The sequence below is a fragment of the Ascaphus truei genome, chromosome 10 (genome assembly GCF_040206685.1).
Source record: "Ascaphus truei isolate aAscTru1 chromosome 10, aAscTru1.hap1, whole genome shotgun sequence".
NCBI classification, from domain to species: Eukaryota; Metazoa; Chordata; class Amphibia; order Anura; family Ascaphidae; genus Ascaphus; species Ascaphus truei.
Window position 1 is genome coordinate 30,172,720 of NC_134492.1, and position 21,544 is coordinate 30,194,263.

Sequence of the window (21,544 nt, forward strand, 5' to 3'; positions counted from 1 at the left end):
CTAAATGTGTGTGTTTATAAAAATGTATATATGCAGGGCCGCGGACAGCTTTCGCAGGGCCCAGGGCTAGAGTTTCCTGTGCACTAGGTCCTTGGATCAACCTGTGCACCTCCGGTCCTAAGCAGACACAGTCAGTTCTGAGGCGAGACATGAGCCTCAGCACCTTTCACACGCAACCATGCTTCGTCATATATAATACTATGCAGCTTAAAGGAGGCACACCTCTCTCTGATAGAGGAAGACGTCTTAACAGGCCCGTCCCTAGGGTATGTTCCCCCCCCCCCAAAAAAAGAAATTTGACCCCAAAAATACTCCCCCTCCCCATATGTAGAAAGCAGGGGGTCTCCAGAGCTGAACCTCATTAATTTGAGCTCCAGGGATCCCCCGGCTTCCTGAGATACTTAACTCCTTAGGGGGTGGCGGTATCTCAGCTCAGGTTTGGCTGTCCCATCACATGGGCCAATAGGAAGCCATGATGTCATATGTCTGTGGTTTCCTATTGGCCCATGTGACAGGGGTTTTAAACCGGAGCAGGAGATACTGGCGCCCCCTACGGAGGTATCTCAGGAATCAGGGGGTCCCCGGAGCTCAAATTAACAGGGTCAGCTTTGGAGACCCCCCGCTTCAATCTTAAATGTATTTTTTTAATTTTATTTTTTAAAGGAAAGCAGCAGTGCTGTTCAGGGTCGCTGAGAGGGGGGGGGACAAAAGGTAGATGTGTCCCAGGCCCGGTGGTGGCGGTGGGGGGTCCGGCGGCGCAACGTGAGCCCGACCCGTGGCCAGGCGCGGCTGCCAGTCCTCTCCCGGCCTGGCTCCGGCTCTCTCTCAGATGCAGGCCCCTATCACTGTCCCGCGGCGACGGGCCTCTGTGACGTCAGCACGCAGGAAGTAGGCGTGGCCCAGCATCCCGCGAGCGCCAGCTCGGCGTGGGACAGAGGGATAGAGGCCTGCGGTGAGTGAGAGTAGGTAGAGGACCGGCAGGCCCCCCGCGGACCATCCACATGGCAAGTCTGTTATTTTTAATATGTATTGGGGGGTGGGAGGTCTTGTTTATATGTAGTGGTGGGGAGGGGGTGTGGGTCTTTTTAATATGTATTGGGGGGGTGTGGGTCTTTTTAATATGTATTGTTTGGAGTCTTTTTTATATGTATTTGGGCGTGTTTTTTTTTTTATATGTATTTGGGGGGGTCTTTTAAATATGTATTGGGGTGGGGGTCTTTTTGTATATGTATTAGGAGGGTGTTTTTTTTTAATATGTATTGGGGGAGTGGGGGGCTTTTTAATATGTATTGCGGGAGTGGGGGGCTTTTAAATATGTATTGGGGGAATGGGGGGCTTTAAAAAATGTATTGGGGAGTGGAGGGCTTTTAAAAAATGTATTTGGGCATGTGAGGCTTTTAAAAATGTATTACGGAGTGGGGGGCTTTTAAAAATGTATTGGGGAAGTGGGGGCGTTTAAAAATGTATTGTGGGGCTTTTAAAAATGTATTGTGGAGTGGGGGGCTTTTAAAAAATGTATTGGGGGAGTGGGGGACTTTTTAATATGTATTGGGGGGAGTGGGGTTGTATGTATTTTGTGGGGGGGGAGGATTGAGTGAGTGAGGAAAAGAGGGAGTAAGAGTGAGATGGAGGGGAGGGAAGCGGGTGGGAAATAGAGGAGACTCGTGAAGTGGGGGGGGGGTCGCAATACCGCTGGGGAGGGAGGAGCGGACGTAACTCTAGTCCTGGGCCCCGGGAAATCTGTCTGCAGCCCTGGTGCTGTTACTCTCCTTCTTGCTGCTAAATATTCTCCTCTATTTATGTAAATCACTGCTAGGTTTATTTGTGCACTGAGCATGTGAATATATACAGTATATATATATATATATATCTCATGTGCTTTCCCACTAACCATACCCAACTAACTTTCATGACCAGTGACAGCGGCACTGCATATTTACTCGTATCTTTGCTTTTCACCATCCAAACTCTGTGACTTTATCTCAGAAGGATGTAAAACTTCCTTTACCTTGCAGTCCATACTTAGGATGTGTTTGGCAATAGTCCTTGGGTCATTATTGGTGAAAAGTTCCTTCGCCCTTCTCAGCAGGGCCGTTTCCAGCGGCTTGTTGTCCGGAGAGAGGAGAACAGATTCAAAGTCATTTGGTCTAAAGGAGGACACAGTCTCGCACATTGGCCTTATAAACTCATCGTCTTCTACCTTCTCGCCCAGATCTGTCCTTGAGCACTGGGACAGACTGTCCTCAAGTATGGGAAAGCTACTTTCTGAGTTACTGAAATATAATTCCTCCTCTTCATCTGTCTTCTCGCCCTCCACATAGCTGTTATGTGAGGAAAGTGCCTTTGTCCATCCCAAATCCTCAGGGGGGGTAGGGTGCAGCTCACCATAGTTGGCTTCCGAGCTCTGCCACACTGTAGGAGACGGCGGGTGCTTCATGTAAGGTGCCTTGCTGGGTTTCGGGGGAGGTCTGGGGCACAGCTGGCTGTCCGATCCCCTCAATGCCTCCCCAGAATAAACCCCGTTGCTGAAACGTCGGATTTCTGTCGGGCTTAGCGTAGGTTCACTTCCGGTGCGGAACACGTGGGGTTTGGAAGATAACTTTGTATCCATCCCTAGTGATAAACATGCCTGTCGAGTGCCTGTAAACAAATACATTTGTTATGGGATAAATATTCAATATTAAAAGCATTTAAAGGACAATTTCATCTGACTGTGATATTGTTGTTGTTTTTTTCAATGGGTACAGAACGGTGAGCACAACCTTTTTGTTTTAAGGAATTAAGGCACATGTTTTATAAACGGATACATAGATTCCTATAAAGCTTTATACTATGTATATCCTACGTTTTTTTGTGAAAACCTCCTTTCCATCTGCAAGGGGTCATACACCGTTCTTCTCCGTGAGAAGTAATTATGCTGGAATAAAGGCCCTATCAACTAACTGGTGCTACGCTGTAAGGAGGCATCTTATGGCCAGTTTACTTAAATGGGCTGTAAGACATTACAATTTAGCACTACTTAGTAAATATGGCCCTAAGTGTGTGGTAACATAAAAAATACCAGTTCCCTTTAAAAAAATAAAAACATGAATCTTTTTGCAGAACAAAAATAAGTGACACTTCATGGGTTATGAAATCTTTTAAGGACGGTATTACATTTTTGATTTGTTTAACAAAAGTATGGTATGCGGAGAGGCACTGCCCCAATAATATTGAAATATTTATTTACCCTCATACACACTGGAACATACCTATTGGCAGACAGGTAGACATGTATTTGAACATACACATTGGCAGACAGGTAGACATGTATTTGAACATACACATTAGAAGACACACAATGGAACATAGATATTGGCAGACAGGCAGACATATTGGAACATACCTATTGGCAGACATGTACTTGAACATACACATTAGAAGACACACATTGGACTATAGATATTGGCAGACAGGTACAGTAGACAAACGCTGGAACATACACATTGGCAGACAGGCAGACATGTATTTGAACATACACATTGGCAGACAGGCAGACATGTATTTGAACATACACATTGGCAGACACACATTGGACTATAGATATTGGCAGACAGGCAGACATGTATTTGAACATACACATTGGAAGACACACATTGGACTATAGATATTGGCAGACAGGTACAGTAGACACACGCTGGAACGTACCTATTGGCAGATAGCTCTCGGACTGGTGAGCCTTCAGAGGCCGTCTCTTTTCCCGCATATTATCGAGACAAGCTGGTTGGCTGCCACTTTTCTCTTTGTTTCTGTGGACGGAAGTAGTGACACTTCACAGGGAATGTGGAATGAAATAAAACCTCTGCATATGGAAAAGGGAATATACGGCTGCTCCCAAATAACAAGAGATACCAACTGAGGTTAAAATAATAGAGCTTTCTTACGCCCTTTATTGGGGGATGAGCTTGAGTCGCATTGTACACCTATGTGATATAGGCACTGAAGGAGTTAAACTGTTGAGGAGTTGCATAATTGGCCACGTTTTGCATCTGGAAGCTGCCGAGCATTACCTGCGGAAAGAAAAAAAACGTCACTCCAGTGGACGTTGCAAAATGAAAAAGTAGTGAGGAGCAGGATGTTCCTCACTACTTTTTAATACAACTTTTGCAATGTCCACTGGGGTGCCGTTTTTTTCTTTCCCCTATGTATACCCTGTCTCATCTCGGTGGGGACGCCCAGGCCCCCGTGGCGGTTCCCCACTGGGTGTGTGAATGCGCCGTTACGCATTACCTGCGGTCATATAGTTTCAAAACCTAAACCCCTTCATTCAAACATAATATTTGCTTCGATAAAAAGGGTCCTATTTTTTCCACAAGATCCTTTTTTCCGTTAGTAACATTTATTTAAAATATATATTAGAACAGGCCCCCCCCAAAAAAACAAGTATTTAAGCTTCCCTCCCATGTAAAACCACATCTTTTTATGGCATTTAAACCCCTGGGAATAAACGCCAGTTATCTGTTCACAAACAACCAACTGAAAAAGTAAATGAATACCGTATATTGTACCAACCTTAGCAGATTGCCTCGGATGGCGCTGTGCTCCAGCGGCAGCCCCGGCGCTGTGTTCATACTCAGCCGTTTTGGGGTTTCTGCTTTGCCTTCCAGGACGCTGAATTCCGAGTGTCTGACTGGAGACGTTCCATACTTCTCTTCGATGCACCTCAAGGGGACCGTCCTGTTAATTGGCTGAAAAATGATGGCGCCACTCTGCTGCGACACCGGGTTACGGTTTCCGACGTAGTATCTGACCAGCGCAGGCACGTTGTCAAAGCTTTCGTGTTCAAACTGGTACTGAATCCGGCAGTAGGCTTCATTGAGCCGGGTGACAACTTTGTTTATTTTGAAATGCTGGGAGAGATTTTTCCACTGACAAGTAAGCACGAGGTTTCCAGGGCTGGACAAAGAATCCCTGATCAGAAAATCTCCGTCTCTCTTCACCCAGCTTTCAGATACCTTAACGAACAGAAGCAAGCGCAAGTTAGGCCACATAGTTCTAAAAACTCTGTATTTGTACCGTCATTCTTCTAACATATTCAGCATAACATGCAGCAATTGTTGGGGTTACAGGGCAGCGGGCGATAAAGAACCCGTAGTTACAATGCAGAACTGTGCCATAAGACGAGTTTTCATGCCGGAAGACCTCTTACAGTCATTTTACTTGAACAGGCTGTAAGGTGTCTTGAGGAATAATGCTGCTTAGTAAACATGGGTCAAAGAGTCTTGCTTGCCCAAAGTCACAAAGAACGGATACTGGGATTTACACCTGTTTCTCCCATTTCAGAAGCACCTTCAGCGTTGGGACAGGGGTGTGCAAACTTGGGAGGGGGAGGCATGAGGCCTCTGTAACTCCCTCTTACCTGCTCTCAGCCAGCTCTTGGGCGACGCGTCGCCATGACAATGCGGCGACACAGGACGCCGTCGATGCTAGAGAGTTGGTAAGGAGGGGGGGGAGCGATCAGTGGGAGAGAGCAGTCAGGGGGACGCAAACAGAAAAGTTTGTGCACCCCTGCGTTAGGACACTAATGTATTCATATAGGATATATTTATTTTAATGTCTAGGCATTGACACATCTAAGTTATGATCTCAATCTATAAATTCGGAGGAGGGGGGGAAGGGTTAGCTGACATCTGCTGCCAGGATGATGTCATGTAAAGACCACAAGATACCTACGGCTTTTTTTGGTTTGAGTCCAAACATAACACAAACTATCATTGCTGACTCTGTTAGACTTTATGATGCAAAGACGGATTATATCAGTGGGGCTCTAGGACAGGGGTGTTCAACTCCAATCCTCCGGACACCCCAACAGGTCAGGTTTTAAGAATATCCCAGCTTCTGCACAGATGCTGCAGTCGTGAAGCTGGGATATCCTTAAAACCGGACCTGTTGGGAGGTCTTGAGGACTGGAGTTGAGCAACACTGCTCTAGGTTATTATCTAGGGCCAATTCAGGTGTAGGAAATGTTTACTAGGATCCCAAATTGCAGCACAGGTTTTCAAGTGACAAAATGATAATGCAACTTTCATATCAGTGATGTATGCAGAGCGGGGCTCCTGCTAGTGAAAGGGTTAAATGCCATTATCTATTCTACATATCTGTCACGTTTTATTTCTGCTAGGGGGTGTGAGATGTGAGTATACAAAGTGTAACATGAGCCATCCATGGCTTTCTATTCTGACCTCTCCCCTGTTACAGGGACATGCTTAGCACAGAGGTCGCTGGCTGTAGCAGCTGTGTCAGGGAGAGCACAAGCCATGATGGTGCTGGGATAATGTTGGGCTGTGTCACTTAGAGGAGGTTGGAGGAAAGGAGATTTCATAAGCAACAAAGGAAAGGGTTCTTTACAGTAAGGGCAGTTACAATGTGAAATTCATTACCCATGGAGACTGTGATGAGATACAATACAGTAGATACCTTAAAAAAAAAAAAGGGTGGACATCTTTTTTTTTTTTTTTTAAGAAAGGAAATGTATACAGGGATATACCAAATAAGTAAACATGGGAAGGATGTTGATCCAGGGAGTAATCTGATTGTCAATACAGCTGAACCCCGTTATAACGTGGTGCTTGGGGTCCGCATAATGCAACTGGGTTATAATGGGGATCACAGGAAAAAATGGCCACGATCTGAGGTTCTGCGTCCGCTGGAGCAGGAGAGCTGGGATAACTCTCTCAGCTGTCCCAGACCCGGCAGCGCAGCGGCACCCCCACGCAGGACTTACCCGGAGCAGTTTTGCAGGGTGCTGGGGATACGACACCACGGATCAGCCATCGGGGAGGGGGGGGGAGAGGGGAGGGATGGTGTGTGTTGCTTCGCTCATGTTTATTTTGTCCGTTAGCAATAAAGCATTGTATAGAATTGAAAAGTATATGTAAAAAAAAACAAAAAACCCAGCCAACCACTGCTGACGTCATTAGCACGGCGCCGCTTCTGTGTCAGTCACGTGTGTTAGGTAGCCAGGTGTCAGAGGAGCTGGGTCTCGTCCTCAGCCGCGGGAGTTGCATGGTGGTGCCAGCGGAATTAAGAAAGGTAGGAGATGTTCTAAATCGGGGGCCACGCTCAGACCGCGTTATAAGTGGATCCGCGTTGTAGCGGATCATGCTAAAACGTGGTTGAGATATATTTGGAATCAGGAAGGAATTAATTTTTTCCCCTTATGAGACATCATTGGCTGATAATTCACTGGGGTTTTTGGTTTGCCTTCCTCTGGATCAATATACTGTAAGTACGGATATAGGATAAAGTATCTGTCGTCTAAATTTAGTATATGTTGAACTTGATGGGCATATGTCTTTTTTCCACCTCATCTACTATGTAACTTGGACACATGTTACATACACAACACCAAGCCTGAGGAAGGACAAGATATCACTATGCTCTCTACTTCAACAGCAGATAAGTCCAATCAAGCCCTGAAAACTGGGCTTTTTTTTTTATTGCAATTGTCCAAGCTTCATACGGAGCAATTAACAGCTGGGGGGGAAAAAAAAGCCAAACTCCTAAATGAATGAGACTTCTGCCATAAATGTCATTTTAGCAAGAGTCTGGTATTTTAAGTGCAAAATGTAGTTCTTTCTATTTTCTCATTCTCTCATTTATTTAAAGGTGTGTTGAACAAATATCACACGTGAATGACTTTGGTGACTTAATTCATGAACTGCGCATACACCTGCGGCTCACCCAGTGATTCCACACGGAGCACACAGCAGTAAAGAAGTCATTTGGGAAGTAGCCTTTTATATGCTTTTTAACCCCTTTATTGGTTTAGAGGTCAGCAATCTATTGTGAAGGTCATTTAGGTAGCGGCGTCACCGTGGCTTTTAACCTTTTCACTACTGTAATTGCCAGCAACTCATTGAAGAGATGAATATCCAGGTCATTATGCATTTCAACACCTTCCCTGCTGCCTGGGCTGGCAATGTACTGCTAGCATGCATTGGTGGCTTTTACAGCACTGAAAGTGCTAATACATTATATATATATATATATATATATATATATATATATATATATATATATATATATATATAATGAATAGAGCAGACTTACCTGCCGTGGAATTCGACCATGGTACCAAGCGTGACTTCTTAACTCCTCGCTGCTTAACTTTAGCTCTTCCTCCAGCTCTTTCTTAAGCTTTTCTGGGGTTCCACCATCCATAATATAGCGATCCTTAGAAAACTGCAACACAGAGGGGGGAGAGTTAGCGCAGGTGAGACATCCGCTGCAGTAATATCACCTGGCTCCCTCCGGAGCTCTGGGAACAGGAACTTTCATTTTCTCGTTTGTCACATGCTCTGTCACCAGTCACTGTGATGTTGGTATTACATTTCACAAGCCAGCCGGCCTCCATGATCAAAGGCCGTCATGCAGGTTCGGATGCAAGGAGGCGGCACCTGCAGTCACATGTGGCACTTTTTCCCCATCTGCCCTTTGTACTAAATGTATGAGTCACTGCATTCATCCTGTTATCCTTTAACAGTTTAATGACCATGCCCCCATCTCTCTGTGCATACATCACTCCAGCGCAGCCATTATCTTTTATACTTCATTACATCTATTTATATTCATTGCTGTTCCAATTCTTTTCCACGCATCAGAGTTGCTAAGCAGGGAAAATACACCCCATTTAACAATTCACTGGTGTTTTTAACATGTGTTGAAGGAAATATACATATTTTTTTTATATAAGACTGGTTGCCATTATCCAAATAGTACACTCCCAAAAGCCAGGACATATGTAATCTGTAATGGTACGGACATGGGACCAGTAATGATTCATCCAGAAAGTACAAATCAATCTTTGAGTAAATGTCCAATGATGGTTAATTTTTAAGGACCTTCAATATTTTCTTAGACCATTAGATACGTTTGCTGTGGAATAATACATTTGCTTCTAAAAATAAAAAAGCGATGATCCAGATCTGTGGTTTCACAACGGATAGAAATGTAGAAAGTCAACAGCAGATAACCACTCGACTCACCTATTCAGCCTGTTTTCTTAGTTCATAATTATAAAGCTCCTTAAAAAAGGTGTACTGTGCAATGTTGCAGGGTCAGATCCTGAATGCTCACTACTGTAAACGTGACTTTGGAAAGATGTATGTTCCATCCATTCAAACATTGGCTGGAAAAACCTGTCTGAGTCATTAGCACACTGATGGACCTCCAGGAGTAGGTGGACATGTATGTTTGGACATGTGTGTGAGCCTTAGAATGGCACACGTGGTGGGAAAGGGCGTTTGTGTGTCATTCCATGAAAGAGAAAAGCAGTTTTCAGAAACAGATAAGTATAAATGTTACATATTTATATAGTAGATGAGGTTGAAAAAAGACGTACGCCCATCAAGTTCAACCTATGTTAAATTTAGACAACAGATACTTTATTCTATATCTATACTTCTTTATTGATCCAGAGGAAGGCAAACAAAAAACCCCAGTGTCATATCATCCAAATGATATCTCATAAGGGGAAAAATAAATTCCTTCCTGGCTCCAGGAATTGGCAATCGGATTACTCCCTGGATCAACATCCTTCACATGTTTACTTATTTGGTATATCCCAGTATACCTTTCCTTTCTAAAAAGATGTCCAACCTTTTTTTGAACAAATCTATTGTATCTGCCATCACAGTTTCCATGGGTAATAAATTCCACATTTTATCTGCCCTTACTGTTAGCTGGTTATGTTTCAAACGTGCAATATATTGGGGCTCCCTAGCTCCATTCTTCAGAGGTCTTGAAAGATATATATATATATATATATATATATATATATATATATATATATATACAGTGGTTGACAAATCACCAAAAAATCTACTCGCCACACAAAAAAATCTACTCGCCACCTAGTACCAAACTTGTGCTGCTTGGGCCAATATTTACTCGCCCGGGGGTTAAATCCACTCGCCCGGGGCGAGCAAATGTATAGGTTTGTCGAACACTGTATATATATATATATATATATACTAGCTGATGCGGGGAGGGGTGGGGGCGAAGGGCGGGGAGGGGGTGGGGGCAAAGGGCGGGGAGGGGGCGAAGGGCGGGGAGGGGGTGGGGGGCGGGGAGGGGGTGGGGGGCGAAGGGCGGGGAGGGGGTGGGGGGCGAAGGGCGGGGAGGGGGTGGGGGGCGAAGGGGAGGGGAGGGGGTGGGGGGCGAAGGGGAGGGGGGCGAAGGGCAGGGGGAGGGGAGCGAAGGGCAGGGGGTGGGGGGCAAAGGGCAGGGGGTGGGGGGCGAAGGGCAGCGGGAGGAGGCGAAGGGCAGGGCAGGGGGGGAAGGGCAGGGGGGGTGAAGGGCAGGGCGTGAAGGGCAGGGGGGTGAAGGGCAGGGGGGTGAAGGGCAGGGGGGGGAAGGGCAGGGGGGGTGAAAGGCAGGGGCAGGGGGGGTGAAGGGCAGGGGCAGTGAAGGGCAGGGGCGGGTGAAGGGCAGGGTCGGTGAAGGGCAGGGGGGGTGAAGTGCAGGGGTGAAGGGCGGGGGGGGGGTGAAAGGCAGGGGCAGGGTGAAAGGCAGGGGCAGGGGGGGTGAAGGGCAGGGATGAAGGGCGGGGGGGGGTGAAAGGCAGGGGCAGGGTGAAAGGCAGGGGCAGGGGGGGTGAAGGGCGGGGGGGTGAAGGGTGGGGGGGGTGAAGGGTGGGGGGGGTGAAGGGCAGGGGTAGGGGGGGTGAAGGGCAGGGGTAGGGGGGGTGAAGGGCAGGGGTAGGCGGGGTGAAGGGCAGGGGTGGGGGGGGTGAAGGGCAGGGGTAGGGGGGGTGAAGGGCAGGGGTAGGGGGTTTGAAGGGCAGGGGTAGGGGGGGTGAAGGGCAGGGGTAGGGGGGTGAAGGGCAGGGGTAGGGGGGGTGAAGGGCAGGGGTAGGGGGGGGGTGAAAGGCAGGGGTAGGGGGGGGAGAAGGGCAGGGGTAGGGGGGGTGAAGAGCAGGGGTAGGGGTGAAAGTGAGGCACAAATTGTTGGCAGGAGTAAAATGTCCCTCTCCACACACACACACGACGGGAGTGAGAGGTGGTGGAGAGTGGGACTGGCGCAGATCCGAGGAGGCTGCTTGGCCCCCCAGCGGCCCGGGAGGTAGCGCCGGGGAGGTAAAGGAGGTGCCGGGGAGGTAGAGCCGGGGAGGTAAGGGAGCGCCGGGGAGGAAAGGGAGCGCCGGGGAGGTAAGGGAGCGCCGGGGAGGTAAGGGAGCGCCGGGGAGGTAAGGGAGCATTGGCGGCTGGGGTAGGAGGGCCGTGCCGCACTTACCCTCCGTCCGAGAGCCGGTTGAGAGCGAGGGGGGAGGAGCCTGAAATTGGCGGCAGGGGCAGGAGGGCCGCGCTTCCCCTCCGTCCGGGAGCCGGTGCAGGGCGGCGCACGTGATGGGGGGGGGGGGGACAGAGGGTGTGTGTGTGACCTTTGGCCCGTCACTCCGCCTCAGGCCAATGAGAGGTGTGCGGGGGCGGGTAGGCCAAGGGAGCCATCTCATTGGCCTGAGGCAGAGTGACGGGCCAAAGGTCCAATGTGATTGCCCCTAGGGACAGGACAGACAGACAGGAATACAACGGTTTGAGAAATATATATATATAGATATATAGATATATATATATATAGATATATATATATATATATATAGCAACTGTAAATATTACTGTATGTTCATTTGCATGTCTTAGACAGGTCTGCAACCCTGTCTTTCCCCATTGTCACCCAGCATACAGCGCTTCCACTGCAGCAAGGGATTCTGGGAAATGACATGCAAATGAGCACTCATATATACACACACCAGAAGAGAAAAAAGATTAAATCTATGTTTCCTTGTGTTGTGGGGGGAACAGAACATACTGTAGATGTGTACCATTACTGTGGGGTAGTCCAATTATGCTTGTACATTTTGAGAGAAACACCAAACCTTACAGGTCTGCCGTGGCTAGACTACGTGGCAGGAAATATTATTACAAACTTTGCCAATTTACTGATCAGATTTTTCTTAAAATGTACATTTTTAATAAAGGAAGGAAAAAATAAAGAAACCATATGTAAGGAAGCCGTTAAAATAAAAAATAAAAAAACATTTCTGTTTGTAGTTCATTGAATAATGATTGCTAAGTCAACCCAGTTGCTGGAGCCTGACATTATCTTCCCTTTATATTCTAACTACTCTAATTACTTATGTTCAAAGCTAAAACGAGCTGGATATAAGTAGCCCAACACTTTCTTTACAATCTGCTTAAGTATAGAACAATCTTAGAGAATTGTACAGATTAATATTTTTGTAGTAATAAACTTAAGAGACCTAATGATAGAGATTTTAACCTATTAGGTGTGAGATAAGGCAACATTTGCATGAATAACTTTAACCTCTTTGCTAGTGAACGAGACAATTAATTCCACCTTCATTTTGCCAACTGTATCAAATATACAGTGATGTACATAGATATACCAATATTCAAATTAATTATGTTTACTTTGACTTACTGGTTAGTGACTTATTCTGCAATGAATCAATGTTATAGTATGAGACACAATTAAGTAAAAATAAATCAATAACCACATTGGCCAGATACCTTGTGGTCATCAGGAACAACCCTCTCTTGGTGTCCTATCTCCCTACCAATGGGTTCACCCAAATACTACTGCATGGGAACTAGAGACTTGCTTGTAATAAAATAATGAGGGCATTTATCATTCAAATTGCTCTTAAAATGTTTTACTCTGAAGGGTGGTACTTTCTATGGCCTCTATATGAACTTGCCAAGAGCTCACAAGAAAATAAAGTTTCTTATGACAATTGGAAAAGGAGATTTCTGTGTTCTGAAAAAAGCAACAACTAGTAAACAAGATCTTTCATCTTGGTCCAATTAGAAACTAGTGCAAACTCTTAAAGCTTCAGTTCAAGCAATATTCTACATCTGTTTATTATTATTTTTTTTTTTTTTTTAATAAATCAGATCTGTACTATGAGAAAATAGTTGTAGCAATTAAAAAAAAATTAAACACATTTTTAATGTACAGTAGGGCCCGCTCATACAACGAGTTCCGTTCCATGGCGCCGCCGCGAAGGGAAAAGCGCGAAAACCGGAACCCGGCGATTTTTGGCGTCTCCTACACTTCTGCGCATGAGCAGACTTGCAGTGCCCCGTTCAACGCATGCACAAACTCGGCCACTACCCCTGCGCAGACATGGCCCCCTTCTCGGTACCGCCATATTGGCGGATCGCTGAGAAGCGGGGCCCTACTGTATTCTAATGTAACAAACATTTTCGTTTCTATAGTAACCATTTACAAAGTCACATCCCCTTCCTCTTCTGAGACAGTCTCTGGCACACCCCTTTTGCCCTCTCTCTAGCAGTGCATCAATTGTATCTAGTGCCTGCCGGGTCACATGATCTTCCACATAGAACTTTGCATCTTGGCAACTCTTCTGCAGCACTAACAGTGATTTAGTGAACCCCTGAGCCGAATCTTTGACGATCGATCACAGGAGAACGGATCGACCGGCAGCTTAGCTAATCACTTGTCAGTGTGCAGATTGTATTGATGCACATATAGAATGGAAAAAAGTATTTTTTTTTGTTTTTAAATGGCAGCTTGAACTGCTGCTTTAAGCATTTTACAGGATCAATACAGCTAAGTCTTTCCTATAGATTTACTGTATCAAACCGAAATGCCTACATTTTCTTAGATATACTGTTACTCTTGGTGTTTTACAGCTGTGGTTTTGGTTGGGTCAGACATCTGGTCCAAAATAGTTTTGAAGGGGTTGGAAGAGATGCAAACCGTTGTTTATAGAAAAAATATATAACCGTACTTCCCTCCCTTGTGATCACCCTCCACTGATCCCGGCGTCTCAAAGCTGGATCCAAGTGGACATGTAGAAATTAGAATGATGGAAGAAGCCCACAGGAGCCTTTCTGTAAGTTAACTTACTTTGTATTTAAAGCATCAGAGCGGGTATGTGCAGGTATATACTCTGATGCTTTAAAATACAAAGTAAGTTAACTTACAGAAAGGCTCCTGTGGCTTCCTCCTTCGTCCAAAATAGTTTGCAGTGCCAGTAACCAAATTACACACTCCAAACCCAACAGGATCCACCAGATTTTCGGTGTCCGACTTTCACTGGTTTTGCATGCCTTCTCTCTCAGACAGTGACCCCTTTTCAATAAACTCAGATGATGTATCATCTTTAGTTCACAGCTGATGAACAACTTTGAAAATAGCTCACAGCCGATGCTTTCGTTACAGTCGTGTGGTAACAATACAGTATGTCAACAAACACAAACAGTCTACAGAAGTGTTTTGGAGACGGGTTTAAAGGACCCAATATAGCTTGTTTGAATAAACATGAAGTTTATTCCCTCCTACCAGTATTTAAAAACAAAAGAGGATAATATTGACAGCAGGGAGGATAGGGAGTCAGCATCTTACTGCCAGACGAGACATGAGAGACAGAACAGCTTCTCAGCTCAGATGGACCCTTTTAAGTAATCCGTTACCGGCAGTCCTCATGCCATGAAATGATTACTTTTGGGAGAACACGAGGGGCAAGGAAGTCATGAGTGGGTTCTTAGTGGTCTTTCCGTACCCACACCTGTGGCTACATTATGTGTGTGTGAATATATATCTAATATATACATATGCATATAGCAAATGGAAATATTACTGTATGCTCATTTGCATGTCGTAGACAGGTCTGCAACCCTGCTGTTCACCATTATCACACAGCACTTCCACTGCAGCAAGGGATTCTGGGAAATGACATGCAAAGAACACACAGTGCCACCTTTTGCTTCAAAACCATAAACATGGTTCCCTATAGGCTTAAGCTTGCTGCATGGTCACAGCTTTGAGCACAGCCAGGGTTAAGATGCATAGCCAGCAAACCCACACACATATATTTTTTATATAGATATATATATATATATATACACACACACACACACACACACACACACACACACACACACACACAATATTTAACTAAAATGATTGTTAATTAATGACTGACCTTTTTTAACATGATTATTGTTGCCTCTACATTTTAGTGAAGGGAAATTAATCTGATAAAAAAAATATTTAAGTATAATATATACACATTTTCTAGATTTAAGTCTATTTTTGCAACTATGTTTATAAATGGACACCATTGTCTTTATTATGTTATATTGTGAAAAAAAATAAGCAACTCCAAGAATGGATGTTAAAAAAATTAGAGCACAAATTGTAATTCATTATTTTTATGTCAGAATAACATACAAACTATTGCAGAGCAGCAAATGAAATCCATAAAGGCAACATGGATAAGGGGACATCCGTCTCCACATTTCTAGGCTGTAAGTAACACGGTGACACACCGGATCTATTCTTAAGGCTTTCAGAAAACGTGTGTTATTCCCCTGGTGTAGTATAGTTTTCCCAAAGCACATCAGATCACTGATACAGTAGCTAAAAAGGTTTCACACTTCCTGTCAGGCTGTAAGCTGATGCCCTGTCAGCATGCCCATAGTGTATTCACGCTGGTCCCTCGTGGCTGGATGTCCTTTCTATTACGTGTGCTTTCTTTTAAGGCTGTGGATGGTTTGCATCAGTAACATATAATCAAATTACTGTGATTCTGTCTGAATTAGACTTCTCCAAGGACTACTCATCATCAGATCATTTTTTATGGCGCTACATCCCATGAGAAAGAAAACTGTTGTTTTTTTTAGTGGATGGTCTACGCCAGTGTTTGTTTTAACCTTTTTTTGTTAAGGAATCCTATAATTAGATTGTGAAATTCTGAGGAACCTCAACCCTAATAGCGTGTTTTTGAGAGGGTTGGAGTTCTTTACAATGCATCAGATCTAATAGCGCGTCTGAGATCAGATGCATTGTTAGGAACCCCAACCCTCTCTAATAGCGTGTCTGAGATCAAATGCATTGTAAGGAACCCCAACCCTCTCTAATAGCACGCCTGAGATCAGATGCATTGTAAGGAACCCCAACCCTCTCTAATAGCGCGTCTGAGATCAGATGCATTGTAAATACTTCTGTATTTGATACAATTTTTAAATGACCTGAAAATTGCAGGGAACCCTTTAGGCATGCCAGGGGGACCCAAGTCTTCCTCTGAACCCCTGTTGAAAACACGTTGCTCTAAGGCTAATACTTCATTATTCTTTGAAATATTACTCAGCTTTTGAAGAGGTGACTAATTTAGATCCTTTGAATGTTGTCATGTGATAAATGTTATTAATATAAAAAATAAAAAAAACATAATACAACTTAAACATCCGCTTTCAAAACGGCAAGCGGACTGACTCTCCGTCAGTAACGGTTACAACTTCACATTCTTTGCAATGAGTCCACGTAGATGCCTCCCCCCAGTGCATCATTATATTGCTTGCATTAATGTTATGTTTTATTTATATGGCTCCAGCTAATTTCTTAGTGTGATAAAATGTGGGACACAAAATAAAAGGAGCATGTAAAATAACCAAATATGACCAAGCTAATTAGGAGGCAGATCAAGCTGTTATCTTATAGCACTACCAACTTGGTGCTGCTTTTTTTACACTGTTGTTACAGACTCACCATAGCTTTTTGGTAAAATAACACAGGTTATTTACAGCTGCATAGTCAAAACTTAAAGAAGCTCTTTTAACAAAAAATGTTTTATTTCTTTTTTTAGTCCAAATTTACATTTGAAATGAATTTTCCAAGCTGAGTGAATGGTGTGCAGTCTTTAGAATATATATATATCCCAAAAATATAGTATATTAGTATATCTTATAAGAATAATAAGCCTCAGAGCGAGATGAACTATCTGGTCATACTCAAATTGTTATTTATTTTGAAACGTTCATTATTAGCGGGGCAGTGAATGTAAACAGCTGCTACATTTAGTCAGATCCAGGGGCTACTTATGAACATTTCCGCACTCATCAGGAAAAACGCCAACTGATCATTTGATCTGGGGGGGCGGGGGAGGTGTATCACTAATAGTCCACCAATTTAGCAATATGGATACTTTTTTTTTCAACTTAAGTTTTTATTGGGGTTTTTGCAACATCTTTAAATATAGATGGGGAGGGGGAGGGAGAACAGAATGAAATAGGAAGAGAGAGGGGAGGGCGGGGGGCGCCATTGCAACACATTATACAAATACATAACAAAACATAGACCAAGACAGAACAAATCCCGGGTAGGTATCATGTGAGAGGTTCGTACTTCTGTAATAGGGAGTTTGAGTTATATTTACTTTTGTGTAAAGGAGTGGCCACTTCCAAACTGGTTTCATCCGAGTCTGCGAATGGGGGACCATGATCATAGGGAGAAGGAGTACAACAGGATTGTTCCTGGATTCAGCTGGGGATTGTCTGCGTAGGATAGTCAGGGTGGCCAGACTTTTTGCAAGATTTGCAGAGCAACCACACCTTGGCTCTGATGCTTGGCAAGGTTGGTGTTTTATCTTGCTTCCCGGCCCCAGCGATTTCACACCTAGTGGCCGTAGCTATATATTCGCCACCAGTATGTTCTCTACTCTCTATAGATTGTGGAGGGGTCTATTTAAAAAGGAAGAGCCATGGGTCCAGCCATGTTTAGGATTGATTGGAGCCAGTTTTGTATCCGGCACCATAGGCCTGGGATTCGGGGGCATTCCCACCACATGTGTAAAAAAGTGGCTATTCCTCCGCATCCCTTAGGACAGAGGGGGGAGTAACCCGGTGACATACCTGGATATAGCTAGGGTGGTTTTGTACCATCGCAACATAATGTTCTATACATTTTCTTTAACTGTAGTACATATGGAGTAACTACCGGCTGCCTTATAGATGTCATCCAAGTCATCGTCTTCCAACTCTTCTCCCAGGTCCACCTCCCAAAGCCCAATGTATTTGCTCTGTTTCCCCATATTCTGGAGTGAAAAGCAACCATGTAGCCTTGAAGTTAGGCTCCTTTGGAACTCGCACATAGTTTCACATTCTAGCTCAGAGTTGGACGGGTTGATTTCTCCATGAAATGCCCTGATCTGGAGGAAACAGAATATCTCCCTGGGTGGGACACCCGTTTCTTTTACCAATGGGTCAAATTGTGTGATCTTGCCATCTGAATTTATCTCTCTTAATCTGGAGATACTCGCTTTAATCGAGTTAGTGAATGCCTATTTATTTAGGCCTGGGGGTAAGTTTGTGTTCCTGTACAGACACTTTTACATTTAGTATTCAATGTTAAACAATGAAAATGTGGATGAAATGCTCAGCTAATATGATGTTAAGAGAGAGGTATAATAAGGCTCAGTGATCAGTTGAGAACCTAGAAAGCCCGTCAGCCCAGCGAGTGGAAGACTGTTTCACAACCTTACTACTGGGAGCTCAGGTGCTGAGAAAGTCTTAGGAATGTTCCAAGTAACTAGGAAGGTAAATCCATCTCCGCTGGGACTCTCCAACGAAAACAGCAGCAAGCCCAGGGTTCTGCAACACACACAGGCTGGGAGGCCTGTGGCATATACTGTACATGTTAATGGCCAGAATAGTAGGGGGCCCCTGCTGCAGCCACACTAATAGGATAGGGTGATGAACGGTGCTTAGGGTGTACATACAGTAGTGAAGGAATAGAGAGAGAACCCTGTATAGCACTCAGGTTCACGCTCTGATGGTAGATGAGTGATTTAAAACATAAACTTTATTAATAGCATATATTAAAATAGTGGATGTTGGAACAACGTGCTGGAGGTAGGTTGATCCTGAATAGTAGTAGCCATGTAGGCTCCGGATCAGATAATATCTTATATACCAGATATAACTATATTGGAACACTGGTAACAAAACGGCACATAGATCCTGATGTGGACCTTTGTGATGGGTGTGGGTTCCTGGGTGTGCTAATAAAGGTACTGAAGTAACATATCACACACTGGCATAGTCTGCGTACTTCCTTTATTAAGGTGGTAAGTATGATATGTATATATATGTGCTGGTAGGCGCTGGGAACGAGTATAGTATGATTCTCAGCAGTCGTGAGTGCAGTCAGCTAATTAACCACTCTATATATATGGGTGTCTCCGGCCAAGTGTCAAACTGACCTAAGGTAACCTTCTATTGTATATACTGCGGGGTAGGTGCCCTGCACTACCTCTAGGGCTGTGTATAGACTGTAAGCAGGTTGAGGTTATAGAGACTTATGTGAAGGAGGCACTATGGCTGGATAGTAGTCATAATCCCATAGCAGAGGGTGAGCTGAGGGTAAGCACCAATAGTGACCCTTAAAGTGCTGCTGTCTAGAATATCCCTGACAGCAGCGCAGCTATGGTGTTGCTGGGGTCACTATATCAGTACTTCAAGGATATTAGCACTCTCCAAAAAGAACACCACACAGAGGAGACTTGCAATGACCGTCGGGGCACTGCTAGTCTGTATATCCTGCACGAGCAGGCTGCCGCATGAACTCGCGGTTAGAGTTTCATAATGCGGATGCAGTCACAAGCCTGCGCGTGCACGTGGGAGAAGGGAGCCGACGCGCGCGTTTCGCGAGGGGCTTTCTCAAGGCGAATGGTAAGTATGTTAATGTTAATGGCCAGCATGGCCCTCCTCCAAGCTCTGAAACTGGAGCCCTGTCATACCAGAGAAACATACTGAGATCATGGATTTCAGTTATTACTTAAAGATGACCTAGCCATGTGGCATTTCTATACTTATTGCAGCAAAACAATGACTGCTTCTAGAATCGATTAGATTTGTATTATATTTTTGATCACAGAGTAACATAAAATGGCAAAATGTAGCATCATTGATCAAATCACAGGCTTTGTTTTATTGTACGGTTTGGAATACCTTGCATTTACAGTGTCATTTCTTTGTACATTATTGTAACTCTTACGTTACTTGTTGCCTATATAAATATGGTAACATTGACTTATTTGTATATAATACAATACACTGAACTATTTTTGCAAGGTGATTAAATAGATTGGTGGCTAAATGGTACCTAACTCAAGACCGCTGCCCTTGCTCAATATGCCGTGCAGCTGGCAATCTTGCGTTTGGCGCGATGCAAGTTCCATTCATTAGAGAAAAGGAAGATGGGGCTTCACTGCATATTTAATAAGGACCCAAGATAAACAGCGCACGGATTCTTCAATTTTAAAGCCATCAAAGGTTTCAGTTTTTTGGTCCTAACCCAGCAGTACATTTTTACATGACAGGCAACACTATAAAGTTTTAATTACTAGTTTTTCCATTCATTGACCCCCAGAGTTCAAGTGCAAATGACATGGGAAAGTATATGCATGGTATGTGCCGGCTGGTCACGTGAACAAAAAACAAAACACAGTTTCTAACTTCTGCACAGCTCCAGTTATGTGTCTGGGGACTCCGTGGCTTAAATCAGTAAAACATGCTACAGCCTATTGGGCATTTTTGGTTGTTGCAAGATAGTAGAAATTCTTCAGATAGAAAAGTGCAACTGTCTTTAAGACATCAGAATTTTTTTAATATAAACGCAGAAAACTGTTGGTTGAATACACAATGTGTGAAAGTGTACTTTACTCAAATTCTAGGTCTACTCATGAGTCTATACTGCCAGATTTTGAATGCAGAACCAAACATTTTCTTACTGACCCCAAAATAAAGGGTCAATAGGAACCTATGAAAATTCTCAGTCATAACAGGACTATACATATAAAGACTCATAAGAGAATCTACAGATTTATATAACTGTATACAGCTCGTCCACAAACTTCCAGGTTTAAACCTATATTACTCTACTAATGTGAAAATCAATACTTTCTTTGGACAGCGGTTCTGCAGGCCAATTAGTTTCTACAGATGAAAATGAAAGTAATTGTCTTTGAGGAGCAGATTCACGAGTTCGAAAATTTACATTTCACAAACTTTGTAGTTCGAAATTTCGTCATGAGCTAATTCCCCCAGAAAAGATCGTTACTCAAATTTATTTTTGTTTTGTTTTTTTTTTTCTTCTTCAAAATAACGTGGTCGAACTTTTTGGAAAAGGCTGCCCGGCTTTTGCTAAAAGATTGAAAAAAGTTTGTTCGAAACTTCACAAAAAAAAAAAAAGACATTTACATTTCATTCCAAATTACAAAAAACACGGACAACTGGCAAACCCAAAACCTGAAATATTTTACCACCAAAGCATGTTAAAGTGACCACCCTTAACAGTTTTGTGTTACATTGTTTTGTTCATACGTTTGCGTTTTTGAACCAAACATCATTGGTTAAAATAATATCAAAAAGTGGTGGCACAGGAGTCATATTTCAAGATGGACGCAGCAGAATCATTAGCAGAAAACAGCCATTGATTTGAATGACTGTCTCTGAGCTTGCTGAACACGAGACAACTGTTGTTAATAAATAAGGGATGTGCGTTCTTTGGACCTCATTTTCAAAGATTTGTGATAAATGTCTGCTAGTAAGAGCAGAAAGGGGAAGCTTTTTTATAGAAAGTATAGGCTAGTAAACAGAAAATAGCCCATGCACTCCCCTCTCCCCTATCATTACACTGCCACCAAGTCCTTCGTTAATACAGGATGTACTTGAGA

The 21,544-nt window shown here is 44.0% G+C and overlaps 1 protein-coding gene across 2 annotated transcripts in view; it reads right to left on the reverse strand.

The window, feature by feature from the left end:
* The window catches only part of BCAR3 (BCAR3 adaptor protein, NSP family member), a 90,626-nt gene that overhangs the window by 13,323 nt on the left and 55,759 nt on the right, over window positions 1-21,544 (reverse strand). For both annotated transcript variants that reach the window (XM_075616432.1, XM_075616433.1), the window contains 4 exons: window positions 8,092-8,223; window positions 4,552-4,994; window positions 3,688-3,788; window positions 2,009-2,640 (listed from right to left, as the gene is read on the reverse strand). In XM_075616432.1, the coding sequence (XP_075472547.1) occupies window positions 2,009-2,640; window positions 3,688-3,788; window positions 4,552-4,994; window positions 8,092-8,223 (1,308 nt within the window). The remainder of the gene's footprint in view (window positions 1-2,008; window positions 2,641-3,687; window positions 3,789-4,551; window positions 4,995-8,091; window positions 8,224-21,544) is intronic.